The sequence below is a fragment of the Neltuma alba genome, unplaced genomic scaffold (assembly GCF_004799145.2).
Source record: "Neltuma alba isolate B1F8T4 unplaced genomic scaffold, ASM479914v2 tig00012051_pilon, whole genome shotgun sequence".
Taxonomy (NCBI): domain Eukaryota; kingdom Viridiplantae; phylum Streptophyta; class Magnoliopsida; order Fabales; family Fabaceae; genus Neltuma; species Neltuma alba.
The window spans coordinates 378,007-405,654 of NW_021636615.1; the positions used below are offsets into that span (position 1 = coordinate 378,007).

A 27,648-nucleotide genomic window follows, 5' to 3' on the forward strand; every position below is an offset into this window, starting at 1 on the left:
AATTCAAGGTGGGCCATTTCATTTAAATTGAACGGACGGGAAACTACAAATCTTTATCATGATCACCTATATTAATGCCCCAAAAAATAAAAAAAACGCGCGCGCGCACGCCCACAAACGGTTTCTTCATTATCTTTGATCAGGTCAAACCATGAATGCATACTTGAAATTTAGTTTACTTTTTTTTTTTTAAGAACTCCCAATTTACACGTTTACAAGTTCTAATAGAAAATTTATAATTACATATACGCATTTTATAAATTTTTACTTGTTATTTTGTTATTAATAGTTGTTAAAATGCAGACATATACTTGTAAATTTTGCTATTTTAGTTATTAAAATACTTATGTATACTTGTAAATTTTTCTACGAAAAGCTCTTATAATGTAAATTGTGAGCTGTAAATTATGCTATCTTCCATGTAAATTTTGTTATTTTAATTTTTAAAATGCTTATATAATTGTAAATTATGTAAATTAAGAGACTAAATTTATTACATATGTAAGGTTTTGAACTATAGAAATAAAAAAGGGTTTGATGGTTTGGTGGTCACAAATTTTTCAGTGAGTTGAGAGGTTATGGGTTCAAACCTTTCTCTTGGTTACCTTAACTGGCAGTGGTTAACTTCCTTTTTTTTTCCCAAAAATAAAGTAAAAGTATTTTGGTCATTTGACATGAAAGAAATGTAATTTTATTTTTATTCTTATATATTAAACTGAAATTTTAGAATTTTTTAGGACCTCTTTAAAATTATGTATTTTTTAGGGGTCTGCTGAAATTCTCTCCTTTTTTCTCTAAGTTATAGGACTCATTATATTATATCTTTGTCAGTTGGTACAACTACTTTGTCATATTTATTATTTTCGTTGTATTGCATGGAGGTAGTTAATTTGAATAAATATTAACATTTATTAGCCAAAAAAAAATAAAATGAAATAGAAATAACTAAAAAAAAAAAAAGCATTAGCTTCTACGTATTGAATGCAGAAGAAAAAGATCCGAACTCGTTCCCCGTAACACACATTAATTAATAAACTTATGAACGGTCCAATTAAATTTGAAGTTAATGGAATATATTTCTGCATATTTCTCTATTCCTATTTATAAAGCAATGACAACATATTTTATTCGAATCAAGAAAAATTTTAAATCTCTTTAACCAGTACTTTGCCTTATAATTTAATAACCTTTCAGTTTTATCCTATTTAATACCCGCACAGTTTTTCAAGAAAACAATAATTCATATAATACCAAATAAACGGTAAAATTGCAAATTCGTATGCAAAATTTAATAATGTGACTTATAAATAAATAGAACTAATTAAATAAACACTCTTCAGAAAAGTGTATATATTCTCACTGGAAATAATTGTGGAAAACTAAAATACTAAGAGATGAAAGCTAGTAGTATTGCGCAGGACCATCTTCACGTTCCAGACAAGCCTAAGGGATCTTGCGTTTACGTAGACCAAGTCAACTTGGAAGTAGGGTTTTTACGTGGCCCATATTTAAGGTCGATGTATATATGCATGATGCATGGTTGGTCACCATAACTAACCAGCGTGAGTCAATTAGCATAATTGTTCTTTATTTTTTCATATCGAAGATCCATCATTAATTATTAATTAGTAATTCAAAAAATACATAAAATTAAAGAAACAATGAAAGCAGACTAAGACCTCTCATCAATCCGCCACCTCTAAAAGATCTATCATCAATTATTAATTCCCTACGGTTTCTACTTATATAAACACATACCCCATCCTCTTTACTAGCGTACACAAACCTCTGCTCATCTTGGTTTGAATCTGAGGTGTCCCAAGCTGCATGGTTAGTCCATTTCTATTCTTTCTTTTCACTTAACTTTTCCTATTTTATATATATTTATATTTATCATGACATAATAATATGAGCCAGAGATAGCGTCTTCGTAGAATTCAACTAATCTCATGGAGAAGGCACCACCATGGATTGTATGGTTCATCTTGATCCAACTTTTGCTTAATATCTGTGATGCAATGCTAGACGATGCTGCTCACCCAGGCAAGCAGACAAAGTTGGATTTCGAGTCTTAGCTACCTTGTCTTAGCTGCTCCGTAATGTTTCCGCAATTCTTAAATTTTTTTTTTGGTTTGCTATCATTAGATTTTATATAAAATGAGTGACACTTTGATATCTTATAGGTAAAAAATGGTGTGGTTTTAAATTTTTTTAATGATTTTTCAAAGAAAAAATACTCTAAAATTGTAGTTCCTTTTTAATTTAGATAATAATTTTTTAAAAAATCATAAAAGAAATTTAAAACCGCACCATTTTTTACTCAAAAATATCAAGATATAACTCATTTTATATAGAGTCTAATATCATTGAAAAGTGGGGGAAAATCAAGAGGCAGAGAATGGTGGATGACACCCTAAATCTCACGAAGTTTCTGCTCATGTGGACTAAAGCTCAGGACTAGCTAACCTTTTATTTCGATGGTTAAATGTAAAACTAAACATAAACTACTGCGCTTGTATAAATTTGTGTTAACTTTTGCGCACACAAATTTCGTAAGCATTGACTGTGGAGCAAGTATTGGATACCCTGATCCAGAAATTGGAATCTCGTATCAGGTAGACATGGATTTCATAGGAACAAATTCAATGGTGGCTCCTGAATAAAGAAGTGACTTACATCATTCTCTTTTTGGGAGACAACTGCAGACCCTGAGATTTTTCCCAGAAGGAAAAAGGAACTGCTACACCTTGAAACCAAAACTGGGCAAAAAACAATTACCTCATCAGAGATTTCTTTGCATATGGAAATTATGACTTCAAAAATCAAACTCTGACTTTTGACTTGTTCCTTAATGTCGATTTTTGGACTACTATGGCTTTGGATTATACTGGTTATCAATTTGTAGAGATTATTCATACTCCCACAATAATCGACACCATACAAGTCTGCCTAGTCAACACTGGCAGAGGAATCCCTTTCATTTCTACGTTGGAACTACGACCTCCTACCAATTCTATTTATCTAACCCCATCTCCTTCTCAATCACCACTACTCGTTGATTCGAGAGTCGATGTTGGTTCCACTGAGTTTATTTCAGGCCATTTTACAAGGTGACTCTAATTTTATATTTGTTGTTAGGGTTTTGCATGCTTTCATCACCTAGGTTTTTCAATGAATTGTGTATTTATTTATCTAATACTGCAAGCATATAGGTTTAAGGACGACGTTTATGATCGTGTGTGGCGTGTGGATGATGCTTTTGAAGACAAAGGTTGGAAAAACTTCAATACGTCGAAATACATTGATGTTGGAAACATAAACGATTCTTACAAATTACCAATAGAAGTGCTCATGTCTGTGACCGCATCATTGAATCTCTCCTTTGCTCTGAGCCTTGACTATGACTCTATCTGGATGACACCACCTGAAAAGTCTTTCAGATATTATGTCTACTTTCACTTTGTTGAAATTGAGGAGCCACCCGCTGGACCAAAGAGAGCAATTGATATTACTGTTAATGGTGAAAGTATCAACACAGAGCCGATAACTCTTGAATACTTAAAGCCGGTGACAGTTATTAACGTTACAGATCAAGATTGTCTTGTTTCAGCATAAGTGCAACATCAGAATCTGATGCTCCTCCAATCCTTAATGCCATCGAAACTTACAAAATCATATCACCACTAACGTCTCCAACTTACCAAAGAGATGGTATATATGCTTTTCTATATTCCTCAAGCGGCTATTTCCTAGTGTTCTATATGATCTCCTGTGTGAGTGTCTGTGTGTGTGGGCTTTGACTTCTGATACCCTATTTATTGTTGGTAACAATAGCGGATGCCATTCGAGACATTAAAAAAAACATACAAATCTACAAAGTAGAATGGCAAGGTGACCCGTGTGTTCCGGAGAAAATTGCATGGCAGGGACTTGGCTGCAGATATGATATCATTGACTCTATCGCAAGGATTATTTCACTGTAAGTGTATTTCCACTCATTCCAAAGTATTGGCATGTTTGGCACTTGGATGTAAAATTGACTTGGTTTAATTTGATGTTAACTATTCAAATGCATCAATGATTTAAACTCTATATACTACTGCTCTCAAAACTTCACCATCTCCTGCCTTTGTATCTATTAACCATTATCAAAAGAAGAAACTTGAGCGCCAGCCAGCTTAGAGGACAAATAGCTGCTTCATTTTCACAACTTACAGAGTTAGTGTTCTTGTAAGTCTAGTGATTAAAAATTTAATCAGGACAAAATCTTAAGTATAGGAATTTTGTCATGTAAAATATTGCTTTGTTTTAGGGATTTATCAAGGAATGATTTGTCAGGATTGATACCGGCATTTCTTGCTAAATTGCCAAAGTTGACAATCCTGTAAGTTTTACAAAATGCATTAATATTATTTTTTAATACCTGATATACCTTAATAACTTGAAGACCACGTGATGAATGTATTTCACAATGCTTTTGCAGTTATTTGAGTGGCAACAAGCTTATGGGTTCAGTTCCCAAGGCTCTTAAAGAAACTTCACATTTGCAAATGAGGTTTCTCATCCTAGTCCGTCCTAGTTGCTCACCTATGACTACGTACCTTTTATTTCTTTTTCCTTGAATAAACTAAAATTATTTTACAAATATTATTGGTAAAATGTTACAAAAAGAAATTGAAAATCTCAATATTCCAATTTAGGTATCTAAGAGTTCAAAATCTTTGGGGAGAAAGTAATACCTGATCTGGTACTTTGCAAATCTAGTTAAATGACAAAAATACCCTTGTATTAAGAAGTTTATTAACAAGTTGTGAATTGGCAATGACAAGTGTTAAAAAACAAATGATAAGAAATATACTGACAATGACAAGTTATTTACTAATAAATTGTGAACTGGCAATGATAAATGTTGAACAACTAATGACAAGAAATGCATTGAAAATGACAAGTTTGATAGTTTTTTTTTCCAAATATCTTATACAAGGAAATTTTAATCATTTGACTACATTTGCAAAATACAAGATCTGACACTATTTCCTTCCCTGAGATTTGACTTCTTAGGTGCCTGAATTAGAATGTTATAATTTCTAACTTCTTTTAATATCATTTTCCCAATATTATTTTAATGTGATGAGATTGCTGTATCTTTTTCATTGGCTCCTCCTATTCTTGAGCCTATTGATGGAAAAAAAAAAAATTATTATTATTATTATATAAAACTCAATAAAGTTATTGAGCCAATTTTAATATATGATTCTAATTATATCCCCATATTTGACTTATCTTTCAGTTCGGATGATAATCCTAGTCTTTGTTTTAGGGATCCATGTAAAAAGCACAAGTTCCTTATTCCCCTTGTAGCATCCGTTTCGGCTTTGACGGTTATAGTCTTGATTTCTCTAGGAATTTGGATCTTCAGAATGAAAAACTCAAAGGTACGCACAAGATGCTACTAGTTGGTATTATTATGTGCTAATATAACTGGTTTTTTATGCATAAAAGAATATACATCCAGTCCTCAATATAAGACCCCAATTGATTAATTTAGAGAGATTGAGAAAAGTAAATAAATTATTTTAAAATATTTATATTTATTTTGGTTCTTTAAACTAATTTGCCTGACTTTTAGGCCGATATACAATCTAGTGATGCTCGTAAGTATTTTCAGAGAGATCATGTAATATATGCTATCATTAAGTCATTTATTTAGCTTTTATAATCTCCTCAAATTAGTTAAATAGGTCTTACATTAATAATATGAAGTAATACTTATAACGCTCCGAACTAGAAGTTCTGATTATTTTTATTAATATCTGCAGTTTCCAGAAACAAAGAGGCATCAGAACTAAGAAATCGTGCTTTTTCTAACTCCCATGTCCTTGAGATCACTGATAACTTGCAAAACTTGATTGGACAAGGTGGATTTGGAAAAGTCTATTTAGGCACCCTAAAGAATTGCACTCAAGTTACAGTGAAGTACTTTCTCATTCATCAGTTCAAGGTCATAGAGAATTCTGATGGTGAAAAATCCAAATCTATCTATTAGTGTTATTTCATTTTCTTATTTTGCCAGATATTTAATTATAAACATAATTTGCTCTACATTAGGTCCTTATTCATCATGTAATTGATAAAGTAAAATTTGAATTGCAGGTAGAACTTTTGATGTTTATTGATCATAGACACTTGGTTTCTCTGATTGGATATTGTGAAGAAAGTGGCGTCAGAGCATCAATATATGAATATATGGCTAATGGGAATCTCCACCATCATTGATCAAGTATAAAGTTTTGCTTTCTAGCTAGGGCTTGATTTTTTGCATGTCAATATTTAGCATATCATAGCAATCTAACCAACATGTCAGAATTAAAATATCTATAATAAAATTTATTACAAGGGTAGTAAATTTAATTTATTTCTTAAATTTCAAGGATTGCACAAGATAATGTATTTATTAATATATTATAATAAAAAACGAGAACTTGGTACTTTTTAATATATTAACATCTTTTTACTGATTCTTAATAAAATAGGAGTCCATAAATGCATTGAACGACTTTTAAAGGCACAGGTAAAAGAAATCTAATCGCACTGATTCTACAGGTAAGAAAGGAGGTCAATTGAAATGGAAAGATAGGCTTCAAATTGCATTGGATGCAATGTATGGTAAGTGTAACATTCCCCAAAAAAAATATATTATATAATATTTTATTATTATTAGATAATAATATTTTATTAAAAAAAAAAAACAATACACCCCAACTTTTCCACCAAAGTCGGTGGAAAAGCAGGGTGAATTGAAGGCGAAGAAGAATTTCGATCGGGTAATTAGAGAGGGAGGAGGAAAAAATGGCGAAGGATAATAAATGAAGGTAGAAAAACTTGAGGTGGACGGTTGAAATGAGAAGGATAAATAGAGGAGGGAGTGTTATGCAGAGTAGAAAAAGAGAGGGTGAGATGCGCAGAAGGAGAGACTGAGAGAAAAAGAGAGAAGTTTTCCTGGTCAAAAAAAAAAAAAGAGAGAGAAAGAGAGAAGTGTTAGCAGTTTGAGGAGTTACACAAGCTTTGAGGATCATATAGGTACATTAAACACTTCTTTCTATTAAATTTTTCCTTATGAATATTTCCTATATATTTAGAGCTTTATATTAGTAGTATCATTATAATGTTTAGAGAAAATTTTGTGATTTGGGTATAGAGTAAGTATTGAGTTTCGAAAATATTTGACCATAGGAATTTAAAGATTTATTATTAAGAAATTTTAATTGGTTTAGATTTGTCCATTTATTACCTGTGGTATTTAAAATCAAATTTATTTTGTTGAAAAATCTGTCACTTATGATATATATCATATTTATACGGATTAAAATTAAGTTAAATAATTTATTTGGGTTGTTTGATATATTATTAAAATTTTAATCGGTTTATAGTTGTTTATTGATTGTTTTGAGATTTTTAAACTAAGATTTTGGTTGGAAAATGTATCATTCAAGATATATAGAATGTTTTTACCGATTAAATTTAAGTTAAATAACTTACTTGGGTTACTTAATATATTATTGATATTTTAATCGGTTTAAAATGTAAAATAGGTTAAGACTATATTATTAGAAAAATTTTGAAACTGGAAACTTAAGTTATAAATTGAGATTCTTATAATATTAGATAAAAACAATATTTTATAAATATTTATAATTTAAATGAGTTATTTGGTAGAAAAAAATGTTATTTGAAGTAAGAATTTTTGGATAGTAAATATATGTATAGATATTATTAATAATAAAGTCTATGTAATTTAAGTTAATTATTTGTATGTATATTAAATTGTATCTATATTATTTGTAGATTATCTTGTACTTCGGAGTTTGTAATTTGTGCTCTTATTTCTCAAGCTGTGAGGTTAAGCTTGGAGTAGAGGTAACCGGAGTTAATTTATTTTATATACATGCTTTGGATTGTAAGGTGTTTATTATGTTTTTATTTTCTTAGTTAATTTGTAAAAGTATGCCTGTGAATAAAATATATATTTTATTATATGACAAATTTTGGTGAAGTGGGAAGTATGTTGATCTAATTATGTTTGAGTTGTGTTTTATTGGAAATTGTGTTTTCGTGTAGTACTGAATTTAATATACTAGTATTATGTTATTAAATGAAATGAAAATGTGTTATACTTTGTTTGAAATTATATCATCTTACTTTGAAGATTGTGATATTTTGATTTATATTGTGACTATGCATGGGGTTCATATGTGGAGGATGGGATTTTGTTATGTGGAGGATAATTGTTCTTGAAGCCCGCGCGGCATGCCTACACTATTGATCCCAGTGTTTGGCCTTATTGTTAGACCCCTGTAGTTCTTCCTTTTCCTTGGCCCGGAATTGAGAACGAACTCTTGGGTAGACACCTCTTGCACCATAGTCCATTCTTGGGCGGTGTAGGTACAGGAGGGGGCCCGTTGCTTGATGTGAGTGGGGTGACCTTTGGCCGGGTTACTCAGCACAGAAAGCCCGGGTCCTTGTCAAGGAGTCATAAGGAGGAGCAAGGTGATGGGAGGGCATATTTCATTGTGTTGTTGCATATATGTACTTTTATATGAATTGTGTTGTGGATGGAGAGATATACTCTTTTTATGTGATTGTATCTATTAAAGTACCATTTATTTCTTAAACTATATTTAAGCACTACTTCACCAACTTGCCATCCTACTTGTATATGTCATAAATTAATACTTGGTTACTGGGACTTTACGTCTCACCCCGCTATTCATCAATACTTTTCAGGAGAGCCATCTAGTTTGGCTCGGCGCGAAGGGAAGCAACCAGAGGCATAGGCGAGCATAGCCTAGTAGTCCTCTTTTGGTTTAGGCATGTAATGTTATGTATATTGCCATCTTAGGGCCCACAACTGTGTTGACATATACTTTCTTTTGTTTGGATGACTGTATTTGATGGAATGCTGTTAAAATGGCTGAAGGCCATAAGACTCTGCTGTATGTGATACTCTTATATGTATGACTTATGGGCTGGGTTGACACCCTGTGTTTCTTGTGCCCTAAGTCTTTGTGGGATGAATATTATGTTGGGCTTGTGGGCGGTTACTGTGCCATGAGGCTTTGTTCTACATGTTGTTAAACCCATGGGTGTTTTATGTATCCTGAGCTACTTGGGACGTTTTCGAAATAAGTCAAACTCTTTATAACCATGGTAGTATTTTAACACTCTAACTCAATTCTTTTTCTACCATGGTTATCATTTTAAAAATAGTTTTATAATTATGTATTAAGAAGAGGTCTTTTCAACTTGGTATCAGTTTCAAGGTTTTGTGTGATCCCTGGTGCATTTCATATAGTATCTGGCAATATACAATCATTACACTTATGCTTCCCTTCAATTTCTCCTCTTTTCTCCTTTCTAAGTGTTTACCTTTCTTTTTGTGGGGTTCTACCCTTAGGTGGGGAGAGATGGTAAGTACCAGGCGTACTGTTGATGCTGGTGAGGGAAGTCGCCAGCCACCTAATGGCAATAGTCAAGCTAATCAGACTAATGATGAGATCTTAAGACAATTACAAGCTGTAATTCTTTCCCTTGACGAGCGGGTTAGAAAAATGGAAGATAACCGAAGGAACAAGGAAGCTGAAATCTCTCCAGAGATGGAAGGTCATCATGATGGTGATAGTATTGGACATAATGGGGGACAGTCAAATGAGCAGGAAACAGTAAATGAAGAAGAGGTTGCTGAGGTGTTACCAGACATTCCTATAACAACAGTCTGGAAGTATATAGGCCGCTTCAACCCTCCAACTTTTAAGGGTAGTCTGAATTCTGTAGAAGCAGAGGCTTGGATAGACCGATTGGAGACCCTGTTTAGTACGGTGAATTGTAGTTCCCAGCAAAAGGTGCAGGTTGCCAAGGTTCTGTTAGAAGGAAGGGCAAAGCAATGGTGGGATAGTGTGAGACCCATGGATGATAGGAGGATGGTTTGGAATCAATTCAAGGATTTATTCTTTGATTACTTCTTTCCAATGGAGGTGAGACAACAGAAGGAAGCGGAGTTCTATGCCCTGCAACAGGGAAACATGCATGAGGATCAATTTATTGGCCAATTCATAGATCTATCCAAGTATGTGGCATACCTAGATCGTTATCGAAACACTTGGTGGATGGCTGTTCAGTTAATGGAGAAAGCCAGACCAGAGATTAAGCAACAATTGGCCACAGTAGAGGTCACTACCTTTGAAAAGATGTGTACTCATATCCGTCAAGTTGCACGGAGGATGAGAGAAGCTGATGAGTATCGTAGAAGAGACAACCTTGGGCGCTTTAGCCGCCAAACCGGTGCCTCAGGATCTGGAGGACGATTTAGTAGCTATACGGGACCCACTGGTGGAGTGGGGAAGAAAACTAGCCAATCAGGTGCTAGTAGTTTTGGCAACAGAAAACAATCCTATCAAGGAAACTCTCAGCAGAGGAACCGTTTCCACGGCGCTCAGACCCAGAGAAGTCAAGGAGGAGGGAGTCAAATTTCCCAGCGTGGCTCTGTAGCATCTACTCCTAGTGTGACTAACCATCTCGCTTGTCCTAGATGTGGGAGGCAACACTTCGGAGAGTGCTGGATTTGCTTTAATTGTGGAGAGCCGGGACACTTAGCTAAGTATTGCAACAAGGCTAAGAGAAACAACCAGACCCCTAGGTCATCTGTACCAGGGCGTGTGTTCGCCATGACTTCTGAAGAGGCGGGTGCTTCACCCAACTTGATTCGAGGTAATGTACTCTTACAAAATCATCCCTTGTGTGCTATGTTTGACTCAGGGGCAACCCACTCTTTCGTGTCCTTTGATTGTGTTGAAAGATTAAGACTATGTATGGATGATTTGTCTTATGTTCTGTGTGTGACTACTCCGGCGGGAGCAACCGTGAGAACTGTTAAAGTTTGCAAAGGTTTGACCTTTGTATTTAAGGGTCGGGAAACGACCATTGACTTGATTTGTTTGCCCCTTCGAGGCATAGATATTATTGTGGGTATGGATTGGTTGTCAGCTAATAGAGCTACCTTAGATTGTAAGAAGAAGTCTGTTATGTTGCACTCAATCTCAACATCCGTAGACGTATCAGATGTTCCTATTTTGTTGTCAGCAGCTCAAGTAGTGCAATGTGTTAAGAAGGGGTGCCAGGCTTTTGTTGTCTTTTTCTCTATACAAGCTGAAAAGGAGGGGAATATAGACCAAATTGAAGTAGTAAGTGAGTTTCCCGATGTGTTCCCTGAAGAAATATCTGGGTTACCTCCAGTACGGGAGGTGGAGTTTTCCATTGAATTAGCTCCAGGAACCGAACCTATCTCTAAGGCCCCGTATAGAATGTCACCCTCTGAGTTAGCAGAATTAAAGAAACAGATTGAGGATCTGTTGGAAAAAGGTTTTATTAGACCGAGTGTTTCTCCATGGGGTTCACCCGTGTTGTTTGTGAAAAAGAAAGATGGCAGTTTGAGGTTGTGCATAGATTATCGTCAATTGAATAAGGTCACAATTAAGAACAAATATCCCCTTCCGAGAATTGATGACTTGCTTGACCAGCTTGTCGGTTCTTCTGTGTTCTCCAAAATTGATTTGAGATCCGGCTATCATCAGTTAAGGGTCAGGTCTGAAGACATTCCCAAGACCGCTTTTCGAACTCGTTATGGTCACTACGAGTTTCTGGTGATGCCTTTTGGATTAACAAACGCACCAGCAGTGTTTATGGACTATATGAATAGAATCTTCAGGCCTTACTTGGATCAATTTGTTGTAGTCTTCATTGATGATATCCTCATATACTCCAAGAGTGAAGAGGAGCATCGTAAACACCTTCGCATTGTATTACAAATATTAAGAGAGAACAAGTTGTATGCCAAACTGAGCAAATGTGAGTTTTGGTTAAAGGAGGTAAAGTTTTTAGGTCATGTGGTATCTGCCAAAGGTGTGGCCGTGGATCCGAGTAAAGTAGAGGCAGTGTTGAAATGGGAACTCCCAAGTCTGTGACTGAAGTAAGGAGCTTTGTGGGGTTAGCCGGGTATTACCGTCGTTTCATTAAAGGCTTTTCTCAGATAGCTATGCCATTAACTAACTTGACAAAGAAGGACAAACCCTTTGTATGGACAAAAGTGTGAAGCTGCATTTCAAGAGCTGAAAAGAAAGTTGACCACGGCACCTGTCCTCACCATACCTGAACCATCAAGACCGTATACAGTGTACACAGATGCATCTTTGAAAGGTTTGGGCTGTGTATTAATGCAAGATAATAAGGTAGTAGCTTATGCATCGAGACAATTAAGACCTCACGAAGAGAATTACCCCACCCATGACTTGGAACTAGCAGCAATTGTGTTTGCCTTAAAGATTTGGAGACACTATCTTTATGGAGCGCAATTTGAGATTTTCAGTGACCATAAAAGTTTAAAGTACCTGGTAGACCAGAAAGAATTAAATAATCGTCAGCGAAGATGGATGGAATTCTTAGCAGATTATGATTTTGAGTTGAAGTACCATCCAGGGAAGGCTAATGTGGTGGCTGATGCATTAAGTAGAAAAACAGCGCATGTCTTCTACATGAGTGTAACAGAGCATCACTTGCTGGAGGAGTTAACTGAAATACCAATTATGGGTAAGATGACAGAGACGACTGTTACTCTAAATGCAGTACTTGGGGACTTTGACTTCTTTAAAGAGTTGAAGATAGCCCAAATGGAGGATGAGGAATTAATGAGGACAAGAGAAGAAGTAGAAAATGGTGCAGTATCGAATTATGACATTGGAGATGAAGGAATCTTAAGGTACAAGAGAAGAATTTGTGTTCCAGATAATGAAGAAATGAAAAAGATAATTCTTGAGGAGGCACATAGAACTAAGTACACCATTCACCCTGGAATAACCAAGATGTACCATGATTTGAAGCAAGAGTATTGGTGGCCAGGGATGAAGCGTGATGTGACTAATTTTGTACTCAAGTGCTTGACTTGTCAAAAAGTCAAAATTGAACATCAAAAGCCATCGGGTTTAATCCAGAACTTGGAAATCCCTAAGTGGAAATGGGATAGCATTTCAATGGACTTTATCACGGGTTTGCCTAGAACTCCAGCTGGTTATGATGCAATCTGGGTCATTGTAGATAGACTGACAAAGTCAGCCCACTTTCTCCCAATCAAGTCTACTTATTCTATGGAAAAACTTGCTCAATTGTATGTAGATGAGATTGTGAGATTGCATGGGATACCAAAGGATATCATATCAGACCGAGATCCAAGGTTCACCTCGAACTTTTGGAAGGCGATGCAAGGAGCTTTTGGCACAAAGTTGAAGTTCAGTACGGCGTATCATCCCCAAACTGATGGTCAAACTGAGAGGACCATCCAAACTCTCGAGGACATGTTGAGAGCTTGTGCAATTGAACTTCCAGGTAGCTGGGATCGCCATCTTCCATTAGCAGAATTTGCCTACAACAATAGTTATCATGCAAGCATCCAGATGGCACCTTACGAAGCATTGTATGGAAGAAAGTGTCGATCACCACTGTGTTGGACTGAATTGAGTGAAAGAACCATTGTTGGGCCTGACTTTGTGGATGCAACTACAAAGAAAATTGAATTAATCAAACAGAGGTTGATGACAGCTCAGAGTCGCCAGAAGAGTTATGCAGATAGACGACGGAGGCCTTTGGAATTTGAAGTGGGTGACCATGTATTTTTGAAAGTTTCACCAGTGACTGGCATTGGTAGATCCATCAAGGCCAAGAAACTGACTCCTCGATATCTTGGACCTTACGAGATTTTGGAGCGAATTGGGCCGGTTGCTTATCGAATTGCTTTACCACCGCATCTCTCTAATGTGCACAATGTCTTTCATGTGTCACAACTCAAGAAGTATCATCCAGATCCATCTCATGTGATCGAGCCTGAGGAGATCGAGTTACAGGAGAATCTCACCTTTCGAGCTGAGCCTGAACGCATTCTAGATGTCAAGGATAAGCAACTCCGGAATAAAACAATCCGATTACTTAAGGTTTTCTGGAAAGGCATGTCTCCTGGTGATGCCACTTGGGAAACTGAGGAGCGATGCGGCGTGATTATCCAAATCTGTTTTCTTAAGTATGTGTTGATGTGCTGATTGTGTACTATCTTATGTGAAAATAGTATGTATGTGGTGATATTATCTGTTTTTCAATGTTGAATTGTGGTGTTATATTTTTATATGTGTCGCGAATTTTGGGGGCAAAATTCTATTTAGGTGGGGAGAGCTGTAACATTCCCAAAAAAAAATTTATATAATATTTTATTATTATTAAATAATAATATTTTATTTAAAAAAAAAAAAACACCCCAACTTTTCCACCAAAGTCGGTGGAAAAGCAGGGTGAATTGAAGGCGAAGAAGAATTTCGATCGGGTAATTAAAGAGGGAGGAGGAAAAAAATGGGAAGGATAATAAATGAAGGTAGAAAAACTTGAGGTGGACGGTTGAAATGAGAAGGATAAATAGAGGAGGGAGTGTTATGCAGAGTAGAAAAAGAGAGGGTGAGATGCGCAGAAGGAGAGATGAGAGAAAAAGAGAGAAGTGTTAGCAGTTTGAGGAGTCATACAAGCTTTGGGGATCATATAGGTACATTAAACACTTCTTTCTATTAAATTTTTCCTTATGAATATTTCCTATATATTTAGAGCTTTATATTAGTAGTATCATTATAATGTTTAGAGAAAATTTTGTGATTTGGGTATAGAGTAAGTATTGAGTTTCGAAAATATTTGACCGTAGAATTTAAAGATTTATTATTAAGAAATTTTAATCGGTTTAGATTTGTCCATTTATTACCTATGGTATTTAAAATCAAATTTATTTTGTTGAAAAATCTGTCACTTATGATATATATCATATTTATACCGATTAAAATTAAGTTAAATAATTTATTTGGGTTGTTTGATATATTATTAAATTTTAATCGGTTTATAGTTGTTTATTGATTGTTTTGAGAATTTTAAACTAAGATTTTAGTTGGAAAATGTATTATTCAAGATATATAGAATGTTTTTACCGATTAAATTTAAGTTAAATAACTTATTTGGGTTACTTAATATATTATTGATATTTTAATCGGTTTAAAATGTAAAATAGGTTAAGACTATATTATTAGAAAAATTTTGAAACTGGAAACTTAAGTTATAAATTGAGATTCTTACAATATTAGATAAAAACAATATTTTATAAATATTTATAATTTAAATGAGTTATTTGGTAGAAAAAATGTTATTTGAAGTAAGAATTTTTGGATAGTAAATATATGTATAGATATTATTAATAATAAATTCTATGTAATTTAAGTTAATTATTTGTATGTATATTAAATTGTATCTATATTATTTGTAGATTATCTTGTACTTCGGAGTTTGTAATTTGCGCTCTTATTTCTCAAGCTGTGAGGTTAAGCTTGGAGTAGAGGTAACCGGGGTTAATTTATTTTATATACACGCTTTGGATTGTAAGGTGTTTATTATGTTTTTATTTTCTTAGTTAATTTGTAAAAGTATGCCTGTGAATAAAATATATTTTATTATATGACAAATTTTGGTGAAGTGGGAAGTATGTTGATCTAATTATGTTTGAGTTGTGTTTTATTGGAAATTGTGTTTTCGTGTAGTACTGAATTTAATATACTAGTATTATGTTATTAAATGAAATGAAAATGTGTTATACTTTGTTTGAAATTATATCATCTTACTTTGAAGATTGTGATATTTTGATTTATATTGTGACTATGCATGGGGTTCATATGTGGAGGATGGGATTTTGTTATGTGGAGGATAATTGTTCTTGAAGCCCGCGCGGCATGCCTACACTATTGATCCCAGTGTTTGGCCTTATTGTTAGACCCCTGTAGTTCTTCCTTTTCCTTGGCCCGGAATTGAGAATGAACTCTTGGGTAGACACCTCTTGCACCATAGTCCATTCTTGGGCGGTGTAGGTACAGGAGGGGGCCCGTTGCTTGATGTGAGTGGGGTGACCTTTGGCCGGGTTACTCAGCACAGAAAGCCCGGGTCCTTGTCAAGGAGTCATAAGGAGGAGCAAGGTGATGGGAGGGCATATTTCATTGTGTTGTTGCATATATGTACTTTTATATGAATTGTGTTGTGGATGGAGAGATATACTCTTTTTATGTGATTGTATCTATTAAAGTACCATTTATTTCTTAAACTATATTTAAGCACTACTTCACCAACTTGCCATCCTACTTGTATATGTCATAAATTAATACTTGGTTACTGGGACTTTACGTCTCACCCCGCTATTCATCAATACTTTTCAGGAGAGCCATCTAGTTTGGCTCGGTGAAGGGAAGCAACCAGAGGCATAGGCGAGCATAGCCTAGTAGTCCTCTTTGGTTTAGGCATGTAATGTTATGTATATTGCCATCTTAGGGCCCACAACTGTGTTGATATATACTTTCTTTTGTTTGGATGACTGTATTTGATGGAATGTTGTTAAAATGGCTGAAGGCCATAAGACTCTGCTGTATGTAATACTCTTATGTGCATGACTTGTGGGCTGGGTTAGACACCCTGTGTTTCTTGTGCCCTAAGTCTTTGTGGGATGAATATTATGTTGGGCTTGTGGGCGGTTACTGTGCCATGAGGCTTTGTTCTACATGTTGTTAAACCCATGGGTGTTTTAAGTATCCTGAGCCACTTGGGATGTTTTCGAAATAAGTCAAACTCTTTATAACCATGGTAGTATTTTAACACTCTAACTCAATTCTTTTTCTACCATGGTTATCATTTTAAAAATAGTTTTATAATTATGTATTAAGAAGAGGTCTTTTCAGTAAGAAACAAATCATATATGATATTTGATAACCTCCTGAAATTCTTACTAATTCAACTTGTTTTAGCACTTTTTTATGGGTTTTGGAAGTTAATTGTGCAGGATTTTTCTCTTAAAAGTTAGAAAAGATGATTTGTCAAAGTGAATCTTGATTTATGCTAACCATTGGGAGATTATTGGTGCAAAGCATGATTCTTTGTGTAGGTAAGTGCAAGAGCTAAAAGATGATTACGAGGAGAAGGCTTTAACCAAGTCTGGGCAACCACAAAGAAGTTGAAAAGGGACCAACCGTCGCGGTGCCTAATCTTTCTCAAGAAATAGCCATTCGGTGTAATTTGTCGTGGCCTGTGTTCACATCCGCCATGTCACATCCCTAATTTTGGGCCTAGAAGTACTAAAATTAGCTTGAACTGGGTAGACTATCAGACCCCTCATGGCAGCAGTCCCAGAGGTTCCCTGGAAGGACAACGGGATTCCCAGGGACTTAATTGCAAAAGGAAAGTTTTCTGAGATAGAAAAAAGAGGAAGTTAAAGACTCGCATGAAGTCTCGGGACCCAGAAATGAGAAATAGAGATGAATGTAGGCCAATAGTTAGGTTGAAGGCCTCAATGAGATGAATTTTGAGGTTAAGCCAAATCAAAGGCAAAATTGTAATTTTGCAAAGTTTCAGGCTGATAGGGGTAAAAATGGAAATTATGCCCAAAAATCCCAGAAAATAGGAAATGATAGGCTAAGGCCTGAATAGTTTAGAAAAATTTTAGAAAAATAAGAATAACGTTCAGAGGTCTGAATGAGGCTAAAAATAATGAAAATGCCCTTGGAAGAAATTTGTGAAATTCCCAGGGTTTTGATTGATTTTGAACATTATTGAAAATGAATTATTTAAAGTATAGGGATGCCTCATATAATTGGAAGAAAATGGGAAAAGACACTTGAGGAATTATCACAGGTTTTAAACATAATTCCATCCCCAGAAAGCAAAAAGGTTGGTTTTAATGGAATTTAAAGCCTATTTACTTACTATCTAGGAAAAGTCAAAGTCAAATGTCTAGAGGTTGACTTTTGACTTAAGAAAAATTAGAGGAATTCCCTGTGATGAATAAATAGTATTGGTACCTGGAGACAAATTCTTGGAGTCGTAGACTGGTAGAAAGAATTCAGTCAAGATCACTTCGAAATAAATATTATTAGTTATTTTAATTATTTTAATGGAAGAATAAAGAAAGAGCATCACTTTCTCTTTAGGCATGTTATATAATGCCATATGGATTTATTTGAGGTAAGAAAATGGTATTAGAACATGTCCTAGTGGTCCCGAGAAAGTCAGGACCCGAAAAAGTGTCATATACGATGCAAAATGGCCAAATAGGTGGAGGAATACGTAAGGGCTGTATTTGACACGAATTTTATATTAATTTTCTCCCTATTTTAATCCCTTAATGATGAAGGAATATGAAGAAAACAAGTGTATGATTAGATGGGAAAAGAATGTATTACGTGTACGGCTGGATGCAAGACACCTGTACGGTCAGATGCAAGCCACATGTATGGTTGGATTAAAAGCATGAGGATTGACGATGTAAGCATGACGTCATCATGATGAGATAAGCATGATGTCATCGGACACTTGTCACCACAAGATTAAAAGAGAAAATGGACAGTCTAGATCAAGCCACACATTTTTAAGATCAACGGCCCAGATTCAGTCTTGTTTTCTATAAATACCCCTTCCCTGTCACGACTATCCCTTATACACCAATAGAGTTATTCTATTCAATCTCGAATCATTAAAAGCTAGGTTTCAATTCTTAGGAAGACAATTTTTTTTTGTTCCCACATACAAAGTGTGATCCTGTTTAAAGAATGAGATTTTCTGAAAAGTTTTAAACCCTTCAAAATTCACTTTCAAAGTAACCTGTCTAGTGGTTTGAGTACTCAATTTAACCTTTTTACAAAAACAGTAAAAACCGTCTAAGACCCATAGTTCGTATTCAACCATCGAACCCATTCTTTTTCCATCCAACCTTTTGGATCCCATATCAAATCAATTATAGCCAATAGGATCTAACATTCAATATTCTAGCCGTAGGCTCGTACAATGAGTTACATATACAGATACATATAATTTTAGACAAAATAATAACTATATATCAAAATATTGATCATTTCCTTCAATAGTAGTTACCATGGTTTATCTGCCCTTAGCCACCTCCTTATGGAGGAATATTTACATACCAAAATAGATATACAATATATCTTCACTTTAAAATAAGATGCATTTTAAGCAAAATATATATACAAAAGATCGCCAACTTCCTGCACCTTCAAACTCCACCGATCACTACTCCCTTGCCCTTAGGAGTACTTGCTCTTGCTGTATTACATGGAAGAAGGGGTGAGATTCTAAAGAATCTCAGTAGTAACAAATTTCCTTCATGTAATCATACAAGATCACAAACAACATGCTACACAGGCCAAAGAGAACAACACCTTGCATCCAAATATAATCAATGATGCACATACACCATACACCCATATAGCCAATTGCTATCTATTGCGCCCACATTCCAAAATAAATGGAAACCAGCGCATATTGTCATGACAATTATTATCATGCAAAGGCAACTTACATGTTCTCATGCACAATCAGTATAAAGGCACATCCAAGCATGTGGCAATCAATGCATAATCACATTAAAGGAAAAGAGTTACTACCTTTTACTTTTTCTTCCGCACTAGCTTCCCCCTGCTTCTTCCTTGGCTCTCTTCTTGATGGACTTGAACAAATATCAAATCCTATAAATTATATGGGCAAGGGCAGATTAATATTTATATATATAATTTATTCCTAGTCTCCCAAAAATAATTCAGCAACCTTGCTAATCTATAAACTCTTTTTTTTTTTTCAAATTTCAATATCTATCTTCACACTTTAAACAATTTTGGACAGCATCCCATGCTTCCAAAAATATTTTAATATGTCCACACTGAGGTTTAATCATCTCTCTTTCCTTCCTATATTTCACTCCACATTCTTAAGCAGATCTAGAAAATTTTTCCATATTTGAAATGGACAACAACCAAACACCCACACACAAACACACACATATATCTCTTACATCTCCCTTTCCCCCCCATTAAACCTCACTGCCTTTCCTCCAAAATATCCTATAACATTATTTAATCTTTATAATCATACTATTCCTATTCATTCACCTTTCAAGTATGGAACCCGTGCCATCCGCGTAAAACAATGAAGGTATTAGTTCAAAGACGTCTTCGAGAATATCATTAAAATAGAATCAACCCAAGAGCAATTTCCTATATACGTGGGTCATAAAACCTGTCTTCAATTTCATCAATATTCAGCCTTATACCCAAGTAAAGAAAGGTCTGAAGCTAACCCCCTGAATCACCCATCCCCTGTTTCGGCAATCAGGTACCAGAAAAAAAAATGAACATAAACAGTAGCATAAAAGTACAGGACTACTCTCACACAACTCCAAATCTATGCTTCGGTCAACGCTTTCATGCGATTCTTGAATTTTTCTCCCTAGGACAGGATTTTCATTTATTTCTTCCACTCCCATAAAGCCCCAATCAAAGAAAACAAGGATAGACGAAAGCCTGAAGGACTCACCTTAATCAGAAAAGCATGCTTACATGCAAAGAAAACACCTCTGATTCTTCCTCGTGGTCGCTCGTCTTCCTCTCGCCCTTTCAAGCTTTCTATGTTCCTTCTCCTTCTATTCAAGTCGGTAGCAAAGGAGAATGAGAAGGGAGGAGGCGTTTTTGGCAGATTAAAAGGGACCAGGGATGTGAAATGACCATCATGCCCTTTGGTCTTTATTTTCTTTCAATTTGATCCTTCTCTATTTTTTAGGAAAATCAAATAATTCCAGAAGTCAAACCTGGATATTTTATATGAATTTTCTTCTTCTATTAGCTTCTTTAGTCCATAAAATAATTATCCTAAAAATCTCAGCTCAAAAATTATCCTCTAACTATTTTTCTTGAATATTCCAGGAAAATAGGTCTTAAATTCTTGAAATTAACTATATAATTATTTAGACCATATTCTAAAGGTCTTAATCTCGATAATTCCTCTAAAAATTTCTTTTTCATCATGTTTTACTCAAATCCATAAAATTTGGGATATTACATTCCCCACCCCTCATTTTCGTCCAATCTCATGGAAACCTTGGGGAAGCTTTAGGAAAATAGTTTCTAGGGAGAGAAAGAAGGGGGAGAAAAAAAGGCCAAGTGGTCTCATGCAAGATTAAGCTCTAAAACAAGATATGTTCATGGTTTTTGATGTAGTTTTCACTACCCTTGTTGTTATTGAGCTTTGTTATGGATTTTAATAATTTTTGGGAGCTTGAAACCCTTAGGGAGCATGCTGCACGAAATTGTTAAGTGTGAGGGGAGATGAAATTGATATCAAAATAATGTCCAACAGCTTGAAAGGAACACAAATCAAGTGGTTTTATACTGAAATTAGTTGAATTTCATGATTGTCTAACTTGAGAAAATGTTTCAGCTAGACCTGGTTCTTATGCCTAGGATGTGATTTTGATGATTTTGATGCTTCTAATGTGTTTAAAATAAAAAATTATGTAGGGATAAGATGAAAGAATGAAGTTGGGAGCATTGGAATCAAAACTGAAAATTAAGTGGTAGATTTCAATTTTGGCCTAGGACCAGGGGAAGGAACTGGATCTTGATGAATCTAAGCTCATATTTGGATTTCTTGGACAAAATTTTGTAGGATTGGCCTAAGGAAACAATTTTTACAAAGCTAGAACACTACATTATAAATTAAGAAAAAAAAGGATTAAGTGTAAGGACACAAGTCTTCCATATTATGTAATTCTTGGTCCTAATGAGTAATTGAACCTTATGGCTGTGATTAGGACCTTGAGACATCCAAGAGAAGGTTTGGATGTGATTGGCTAAAAACTAGATAGCTGGGAAGCTTAGGGAGCAAGTTGAAGAACAAGAGAAAGTTTAAAGATACAAGGTAGCAAACTTTACCCTACTCTTATGTGCTTGGTATTTGCTTGCGTGTATGACATGTTCTGTGTTTATATGGTTTTATGAACTCATGCATTGTGATTGTTAATATGCTTGAAATGTTTCATAGGCCTGTGTGTTTTATGGTTAATGCATGATGATTTCTAAACATGTCACTATGTTATAGAAATTTTAAGTTGCAAGCATGTTATGAATGCCAAGCTTGCCATGTATGTTTGGGTGGTTATTGTTTGCTACTGAGATTCTCCTGAATCTCACCCTCCCTTAACTAATCATAGCAGGTTAAATGATAAAGAGAAGGCATACATGAAAAAGGGCAAAAAGATGGAAGCAAAGAAAGTGGAGAATTTACATGCGTTTTAATGTAATGATTGATGTCGCTAATTATGTAATTAATTATGGATATGTCAAGTATGAAATATGATGTAATGTTTGATGTATAATGTAATGGCATGCAGCTCAAATTATATGAATGAATGGGAATTCATAAGGCTAGTTGTTGCATGTTCGAATGAAGTGAGAATTAAAGTAAGAATGGTTTAACGGATAAAACGTAGGTCCTAAAGCAGTTAGCTTCTAGCTCCTATTTGACCTATCAAATGAATGAGTTAGGGCATGAAATTTGGTATGATTAAAGTACACATCCTGAGCTTAAAAGCATGTGGTAGATCACTTAAAATGAATCTGTGTAGTAAGAGTTATGACTGCTCAAAATTGGATGAAAAATCTGGAATTTGACCAATAAACAGTAACCTAAGAACCAATTACAAAGTTCAATTTACGGGCTTATTTTGTGAATTACTTGAACCATGACACTTCTAAATGCATACTCTAAGGGGATAAAGAAAGGATATTTCATGCCACGATGCCAGTCCACTTACAAGGAGCTCCCATTCGGTGTAAGGTGTTGTGGCGCTTGTCCATATCCACCGCAACGCCTGCCTTCTCGTAGCTGTGCATTTTGTTATGTAACTTAAAAATTAGGGCATATATGCAGAAAGACTGGTGGTTTTTAGAGATACTTCAACTTTGGGGCTCATTTGGAGGCTGGCTCTGGAAGGGTTTAGAGGTTTTGAAGCTTCGGATCATTGGGCATCAAAGTTACAAGAGATTGAAAGCTTCTTCCTAATTTTTTTTTCTTGGTTTTCTTCTTCTCCTCTTCTTGTTTCTGTAATGGCTAGGAACTATTCTGATAGTTGTGGCTCTTTGCTAAACATGTGTAGCTAGAATAGTCAACCTAGGGTTATTTTGATCTATTGTATGGATTAAGACTTGTTTAAATTCTCTCTTTAATGTTAATGATAAAGTTTTGTTTTTTTACCTTGATCTTATTGCTTCCTTGTGACTGGCTATCATTGTGGATTGGTTAGTTAATTGATTGAAGCTTGAGAAAGTTAAATTAATCTGTGAACTTTAGTGAAAACGTGCTAGTTCAGAAATTTATCTTATTAAATGGGGAAGATTTGTTGATAGAATAGAAATATATCTATTGACCTAGCATAGCCTAAAAAGGGGTTTTGGTTTTCAAAGAGCAACCTTTTTAAACAAATGCAAAAGATTGCTATGTTTTATTGAGATTGCAAAATTTGGTTTTGACTTGAGAAAGCCTAATCAATTCTGCATACCCTGGTTAACTGAACTTATTGTTAACTACTATTTGAGAAGTGATTAATCAAGTTTTATGAAGTATTTTAGTGAAAAACAACCCTAGACCCTTATTTGTCTTAAAGTCAAGTTGATTTCATATTAATTTAAATCATTGTTTTCCTAATCTCATTTCACAAACTCTTTTACAACTTTCGTTGCACTTCACCTAATCAAGAACACAATTATGATTTTTAACTCATTTTGCCCTAATCTCTGAGGGAACGATACGTTTTATATTACTTGCGACCCGTCCGCTTGCGGTTAAGCTATTCAGCGAACAATATTCTAGTTAATTGTATATAAAATAAATAAATTACATTTAGTAACAATTTCTTTTTCAAATGGCTAAAAATAATGTCATTCTTTATGAATTGAGATTATTAATATTCAAACTGGAATTTGGGTTCATTCTTTCTCCAACAATTACCTTGGTGATACATATAACGAATTGAGTTGCAGGACTGGATTATTTGCATAATGATTGTAAACCTGCAATTGTACATAGAGACCTTAAGGCCTCCAACATTTTGCTGGACAAGAATATGGAGGCTAAAATCACTGACTTCGGATTATCTAGAGCTTTTGCAAATGATATTGATAGTCACATCGCCACTCGCCTTGCTAGAACACTTGGTTACCTTGATCCTCAATGAGTATTCTTATTTATGGAATACATATTTTCTCATCAGCATATTGGCATAGTATAATCCATATAATTGACTCCATCTGTTGCAATGTTGTTTTGTTTATATCTCGTCAGTTAAGAAAACTCACAAGATTAGTTTAAGATTGCAGATAAGAAAATCAGTCCATTAAAGGGGAACTGTAAATGAACACTAATTTAAATAGGAGTACAATTAATGAACCAGATTTTAATACATCAATTTTCTGTTTTTTAACTGTATGAATTATATATAGACGATGATTACAAATTGAAGTTTTATTTAGAAATTAAAGAACTCTAAAAGGGAAGAAAGTTCTCACTGAAATTCGTTTTGAATTTTTCAAACTCAATTTGGATGTATATGATTGAATACAAAAATATTAAATGGAAAGATATATTTTGAGATCTATCTAACAATTGTTTTTTTTCAATTTTGCCTTGTAATAATAACGGATTTCGAAATTTTGGAAACCTTACCAAAGGGAGTGATGTTTATAGTTCTGGAATAATTCTGCTGGAACTGGTGACTGGAAAGCCAGCAGCAAAAGGACAACCAAACAATACTTTCATTCTTCTACATGAATGGGTCACCCCTAAACTTGGAAGCAAGGATATCCAGTCCACTGTTGATCCAAGGTTACAGGGACAATACAGTATTGAATCTGCTTGGACATTTCTTGAGATAGCCAAGTCATGTACCGCACCACTAGCAATTCAGAGGCCTGATACGAGCCAAGTAGTAGTGATCTAAGGGAATGTTTGGCAATGGAGATAAGAATGGAAGGGACCGATCAAAACACCAATTCAAGCAGTTCCTTGGATATGATTGCTAATTTGCCATTAGATTCAAACTTTAGTACTCCGTCTGCTAGATAGATAGATACTTGTTTACATTTCGAATTTAATTAATGTTGTTTCTCTAAGGTGAAACTTTGGTTCACTAAATTAGCTATTCACTTACTAGTAATTAAACAATATTCAAGAGCATATATGCACGTTATGCTTATCTACGAGTATCTTATACTCAAAGATATTCATGACTGTTGTGTTACTGTTCTGACAGTACATTTAATGCTTCAGCTGACAACTAATTAGGATAATATGTAGTATCTAAATCTTGTATATCTAGCCACTAGTTGCTCAGAAAAACTATAAATAAATAGAAGAATCATTGAAGTTTGAGGAAAGAATTTATGATCACTAAGTACTGTGACTCTTTTTTTTTTTTTTTTAACCTACTTCATGGAATCTAAGGGTTCCCAAGTATCAGTATGCGCCTCGTTATATTGCACACATACATAACTTCGTGAGGTTTCTTACACTATAAAAAAATTGACTTTTAGCAGCAACAAAAATTACACTGAAAGTCAAAATGTCACCGCTGAAAGTTTTCAGCGATGACAAAAAGTCGCCACCAAGTCATTGCCATAGTAGCTGTCGCTAATATTTATCAGCGGCAACAAAAAAAGTTGCCACAAAAAGTATAGTTGTGTCGCTGCTAAAACAAAAAATTATTGCCACTAAAAATTAAGTCGCCACCAAATATATACTTTTAGCGGCGACAATAAGTCACTGCTAAATGTTTTTAATATATAAATCATGAATTAAATTGTTAAATTTACTTTCAGCAGCGACTAGATTGTAAAAAATATATAAATTGTTAAATTTAAAATATACATTGTTTTAATAAATATTAAAAGAAAATAATGAATAACTAAATTAAAATCACTATAGATGCCATATGAGAGAATTAACCATTAATATTAATAATATATCAAATACAATATTCACATAATTTTTTACAATCATAAAAATAATTTAATTTCATTAAAGAGAGTACAAAAATTATACAATCGAAAGATAAATACATCAATAAAAATAATCCCAACAAATATTAAATCTCCTAAATTGTTAAACTATCTAGAACCATTGTTTGGGTTCACAAGTGGTTGGAGCTCAGGTCACAGCAAATTGAATGTCACTGTGGAGAAACAAATTAAGCCATAAATTAGCTAATGAATAAATAAAAATCACAAACATTATAATATATAAAATCCATACGAAATATACATGAAGCAATACTTAATGTTTCAATGGACAAGAATAAACTAATTACTTTTTCCCTTGAAAGCAATCTTCGAGAAATAAAATAACAAGCATAAATATCAACCTTATTCATGATTAACTTCTTTCCAAAACTGCTTATCCCCTTGTAAGCAGTACTCAAAAAATAGAATAACAAGCATAAATCAATCTTATTCATGGCTAACTATTTTGCAAAATTAAAGTGCACATGTGCAAAGATAAGCAATACTCATGAGTATTGAGAGAAAGGAATAGATAGAAATAGAAACAAAATAAGACACAAAATATCATATTTTTTACATCAATAGAAAAATTATAAAAATAAAATATATATAATTGTATCAACTTAACCTTCACCTATAAAACATTTTATTAAAATCCAATAGACCAAATTTTCATTAGTATCATAGTTTCCAATGCCCTTCTTATAAGATTTATGTACAATCCATTTCACTTTCCTCTTTATAAAGAAAAAACTAGCTTGGCAAAGTCTGATAGTTCAAAAACAATAGATTTTTAATTTAGTGTTCTCATCCTTTAAAACATACAAAAAATTCTGAGAAGTACCATTTTTATACCGTTAATAATATGCTGAAGAACAGAGGCAGAATTTTTTACAGGTTCTATTCAATCCCATGTTTTTTTATCTTCTCTAACATCATCCATTGTGCTTTTAAGTCAAAACAGAATGAGCATCATAATATAAAATAGAGGGGCATGGGTTAAAGTTTATGTAAGCTATTTGAGTTGTCAGATTATTATACTTGAATGTCATTCAGGAAACCTGATGCGCCAAATCAAAATAGTAAGAGAATAAAAAAAATTAAACTACAATAAATTCACTCACCTATGAACCTCCAGGAACCCTTTTCAGCAGTCCTGAAACCACTTGCTTCAACAGGCACCAAACATCAGCTTCTTTCTTCGCCGTTGTCGGCAAAAATAATGAACAATAAAATATATACACTGATTAATTTTGATCCTAAAATTTACAGTTTTACACCAAAATCTATACATTTCCGAGCCTGTTAGTTCAAAAGCAAACATCCATTATGAACATAAACCAAGAAAAAACAAGAGGAGCAAACAGGAGCAAGAAAATGATTCAGAAAAATTGGACGTCAGCAATTGGAGCAAGTGGTTGTCGTTTTGATTTATAAATCAGAATCAAGTTCAAAAGTTGATTCCCCTATTTCAAGGTTAAAAATTTCCCTAATATTGCAATGAATAATCTAGGGAGAACGAAGATTCAAAATTGCGATTCAAAACTGCGATGTTTTATGCCAATTCGTCTTCTTCTCCATTTTCAGATTTCTGAGCACAAGTAATCGAATCGCAAATAATTTGGGTCCCAAAATAGAAAGAATAGCAGGT

The 27,648-nt window shown here is 34.3% G+C and overlaps 3 protein-coding genes and 1 long non-coding RNA gene across 4 annotated transcripts; 3 read left to right on the forward strand and 1 right to left on the reverse strand.

The window, feature by feature from the left end:
* The first annotated feature begins 2,871 nt into the window (after nt 1-2,871).
* LOC114721628 (probable LRR receptor-like serine/threonine-protein kinase At5g59680) lies at nt 2,872-3,615 on the forward strand. The gene is made up of 2 exons (XM_028907488.1): nt 2,872-3,110; nt 3,213-3,615. Exons 1-2 carry the CDS (start codon nt 2,872-2,874, stop codon nt 3,613-3,615), a joined length of 642 nt encoding a protein of 213 aa, XP_028763321.1.
* Nucleotides 3,616-3,883: 268 nt separating this feature from the next.
* On the forward strand, nt 3,884-6,276 carry LOC114721629 (probable leucine-rich repeat receptor-like protein kinase At2g28990). Its single transcript, XM_028907489.1, has 7 exons — nt 3,884-3,891; nt 4,313-4,384; nt 4,484-4,555; nt 5,291-5,435; nt 5,630-5,654; nt 5,820-6,001; nt 6,154-6,276. Exons 1-7 carry the CDS (start codon nt 3,884-3,886, stop codon nt 6,274-6,276), a joined length of 627 nt encoding a protein of 208 aa, XP_028763322.1.
* Nucleotides 6,277-9,464: 3,188 nt separating this feature from the next.
* Nucleotides 9,465-12,017, forward strand: LOC114721630 (uncharacterized). The gene has a single exon (XM_028907490.1). The coding sequence runs from the start codon at nt 9,465-9,467 to the stop codon at nt 12,015-12,017; it is 2,553 nt and encodes an 850-aa protein (XP_028763323.1).
* Nucleotides 12,018-18,962: 6,945 nt separating this feature from the next.
* On the reverse strand, nt 18,963-20,699 carry LOC114721615 (uncharacterized). Its single transcript, XR_003738100.1, has 3 exons — nt 20,485-20,699; nt 19,560-19,640; nt 18,963-19,218 (listed from the first exon to the last, which is right to left on the reverse strand). It is a non-coding gene; the product is annotated as an uncharacterized LOC114721615 (long non-coding RNA).
* Between the last annotated feature and the right edge of the window lie 6,949 nt (nt 20,700-27,648).

Bases quoted from the DNA above. Each gene is read 5' to 3' on its own strand.
- LOC114721628 (XM_028907488.1), top strand. From the start codon at position 2,872: ATGGCTTTGGATTATACTGGTTATCAATTTGTAGAGATTATTCATACT. The intron at 3,111-3,212 runs GTGACTCTAATT...GCAAGCATATAG, and splicing joins ATTTCAGGCCATTTTACAAG to GTTTAAGGACGACGTTTATG.
- LOC114721630 (XM_028907490.1), top strand. From the start codon at position 9,465: ATGGTAAGTACCAGGCGTACTGTTGATGCTGGTGAGGGAAGTCGCCAG.
- LOC114721629 (XM_028907489.1), top strand. The intron at 4,385-4,483 runs GTAAGTTTTACA...ATGCTTTTGCAG, and splicing joins TTGCCAAAGTTGACAATCCT to TTATTTGAGTGGCAACAAGC. The intron at 4,556-5,290 runs GTTTCTCATCCT...CTTATCTTTCAG, and splicing joins ACTTCACATTTGCAAATGAG to TTCGGATGATAATCCTAGTC.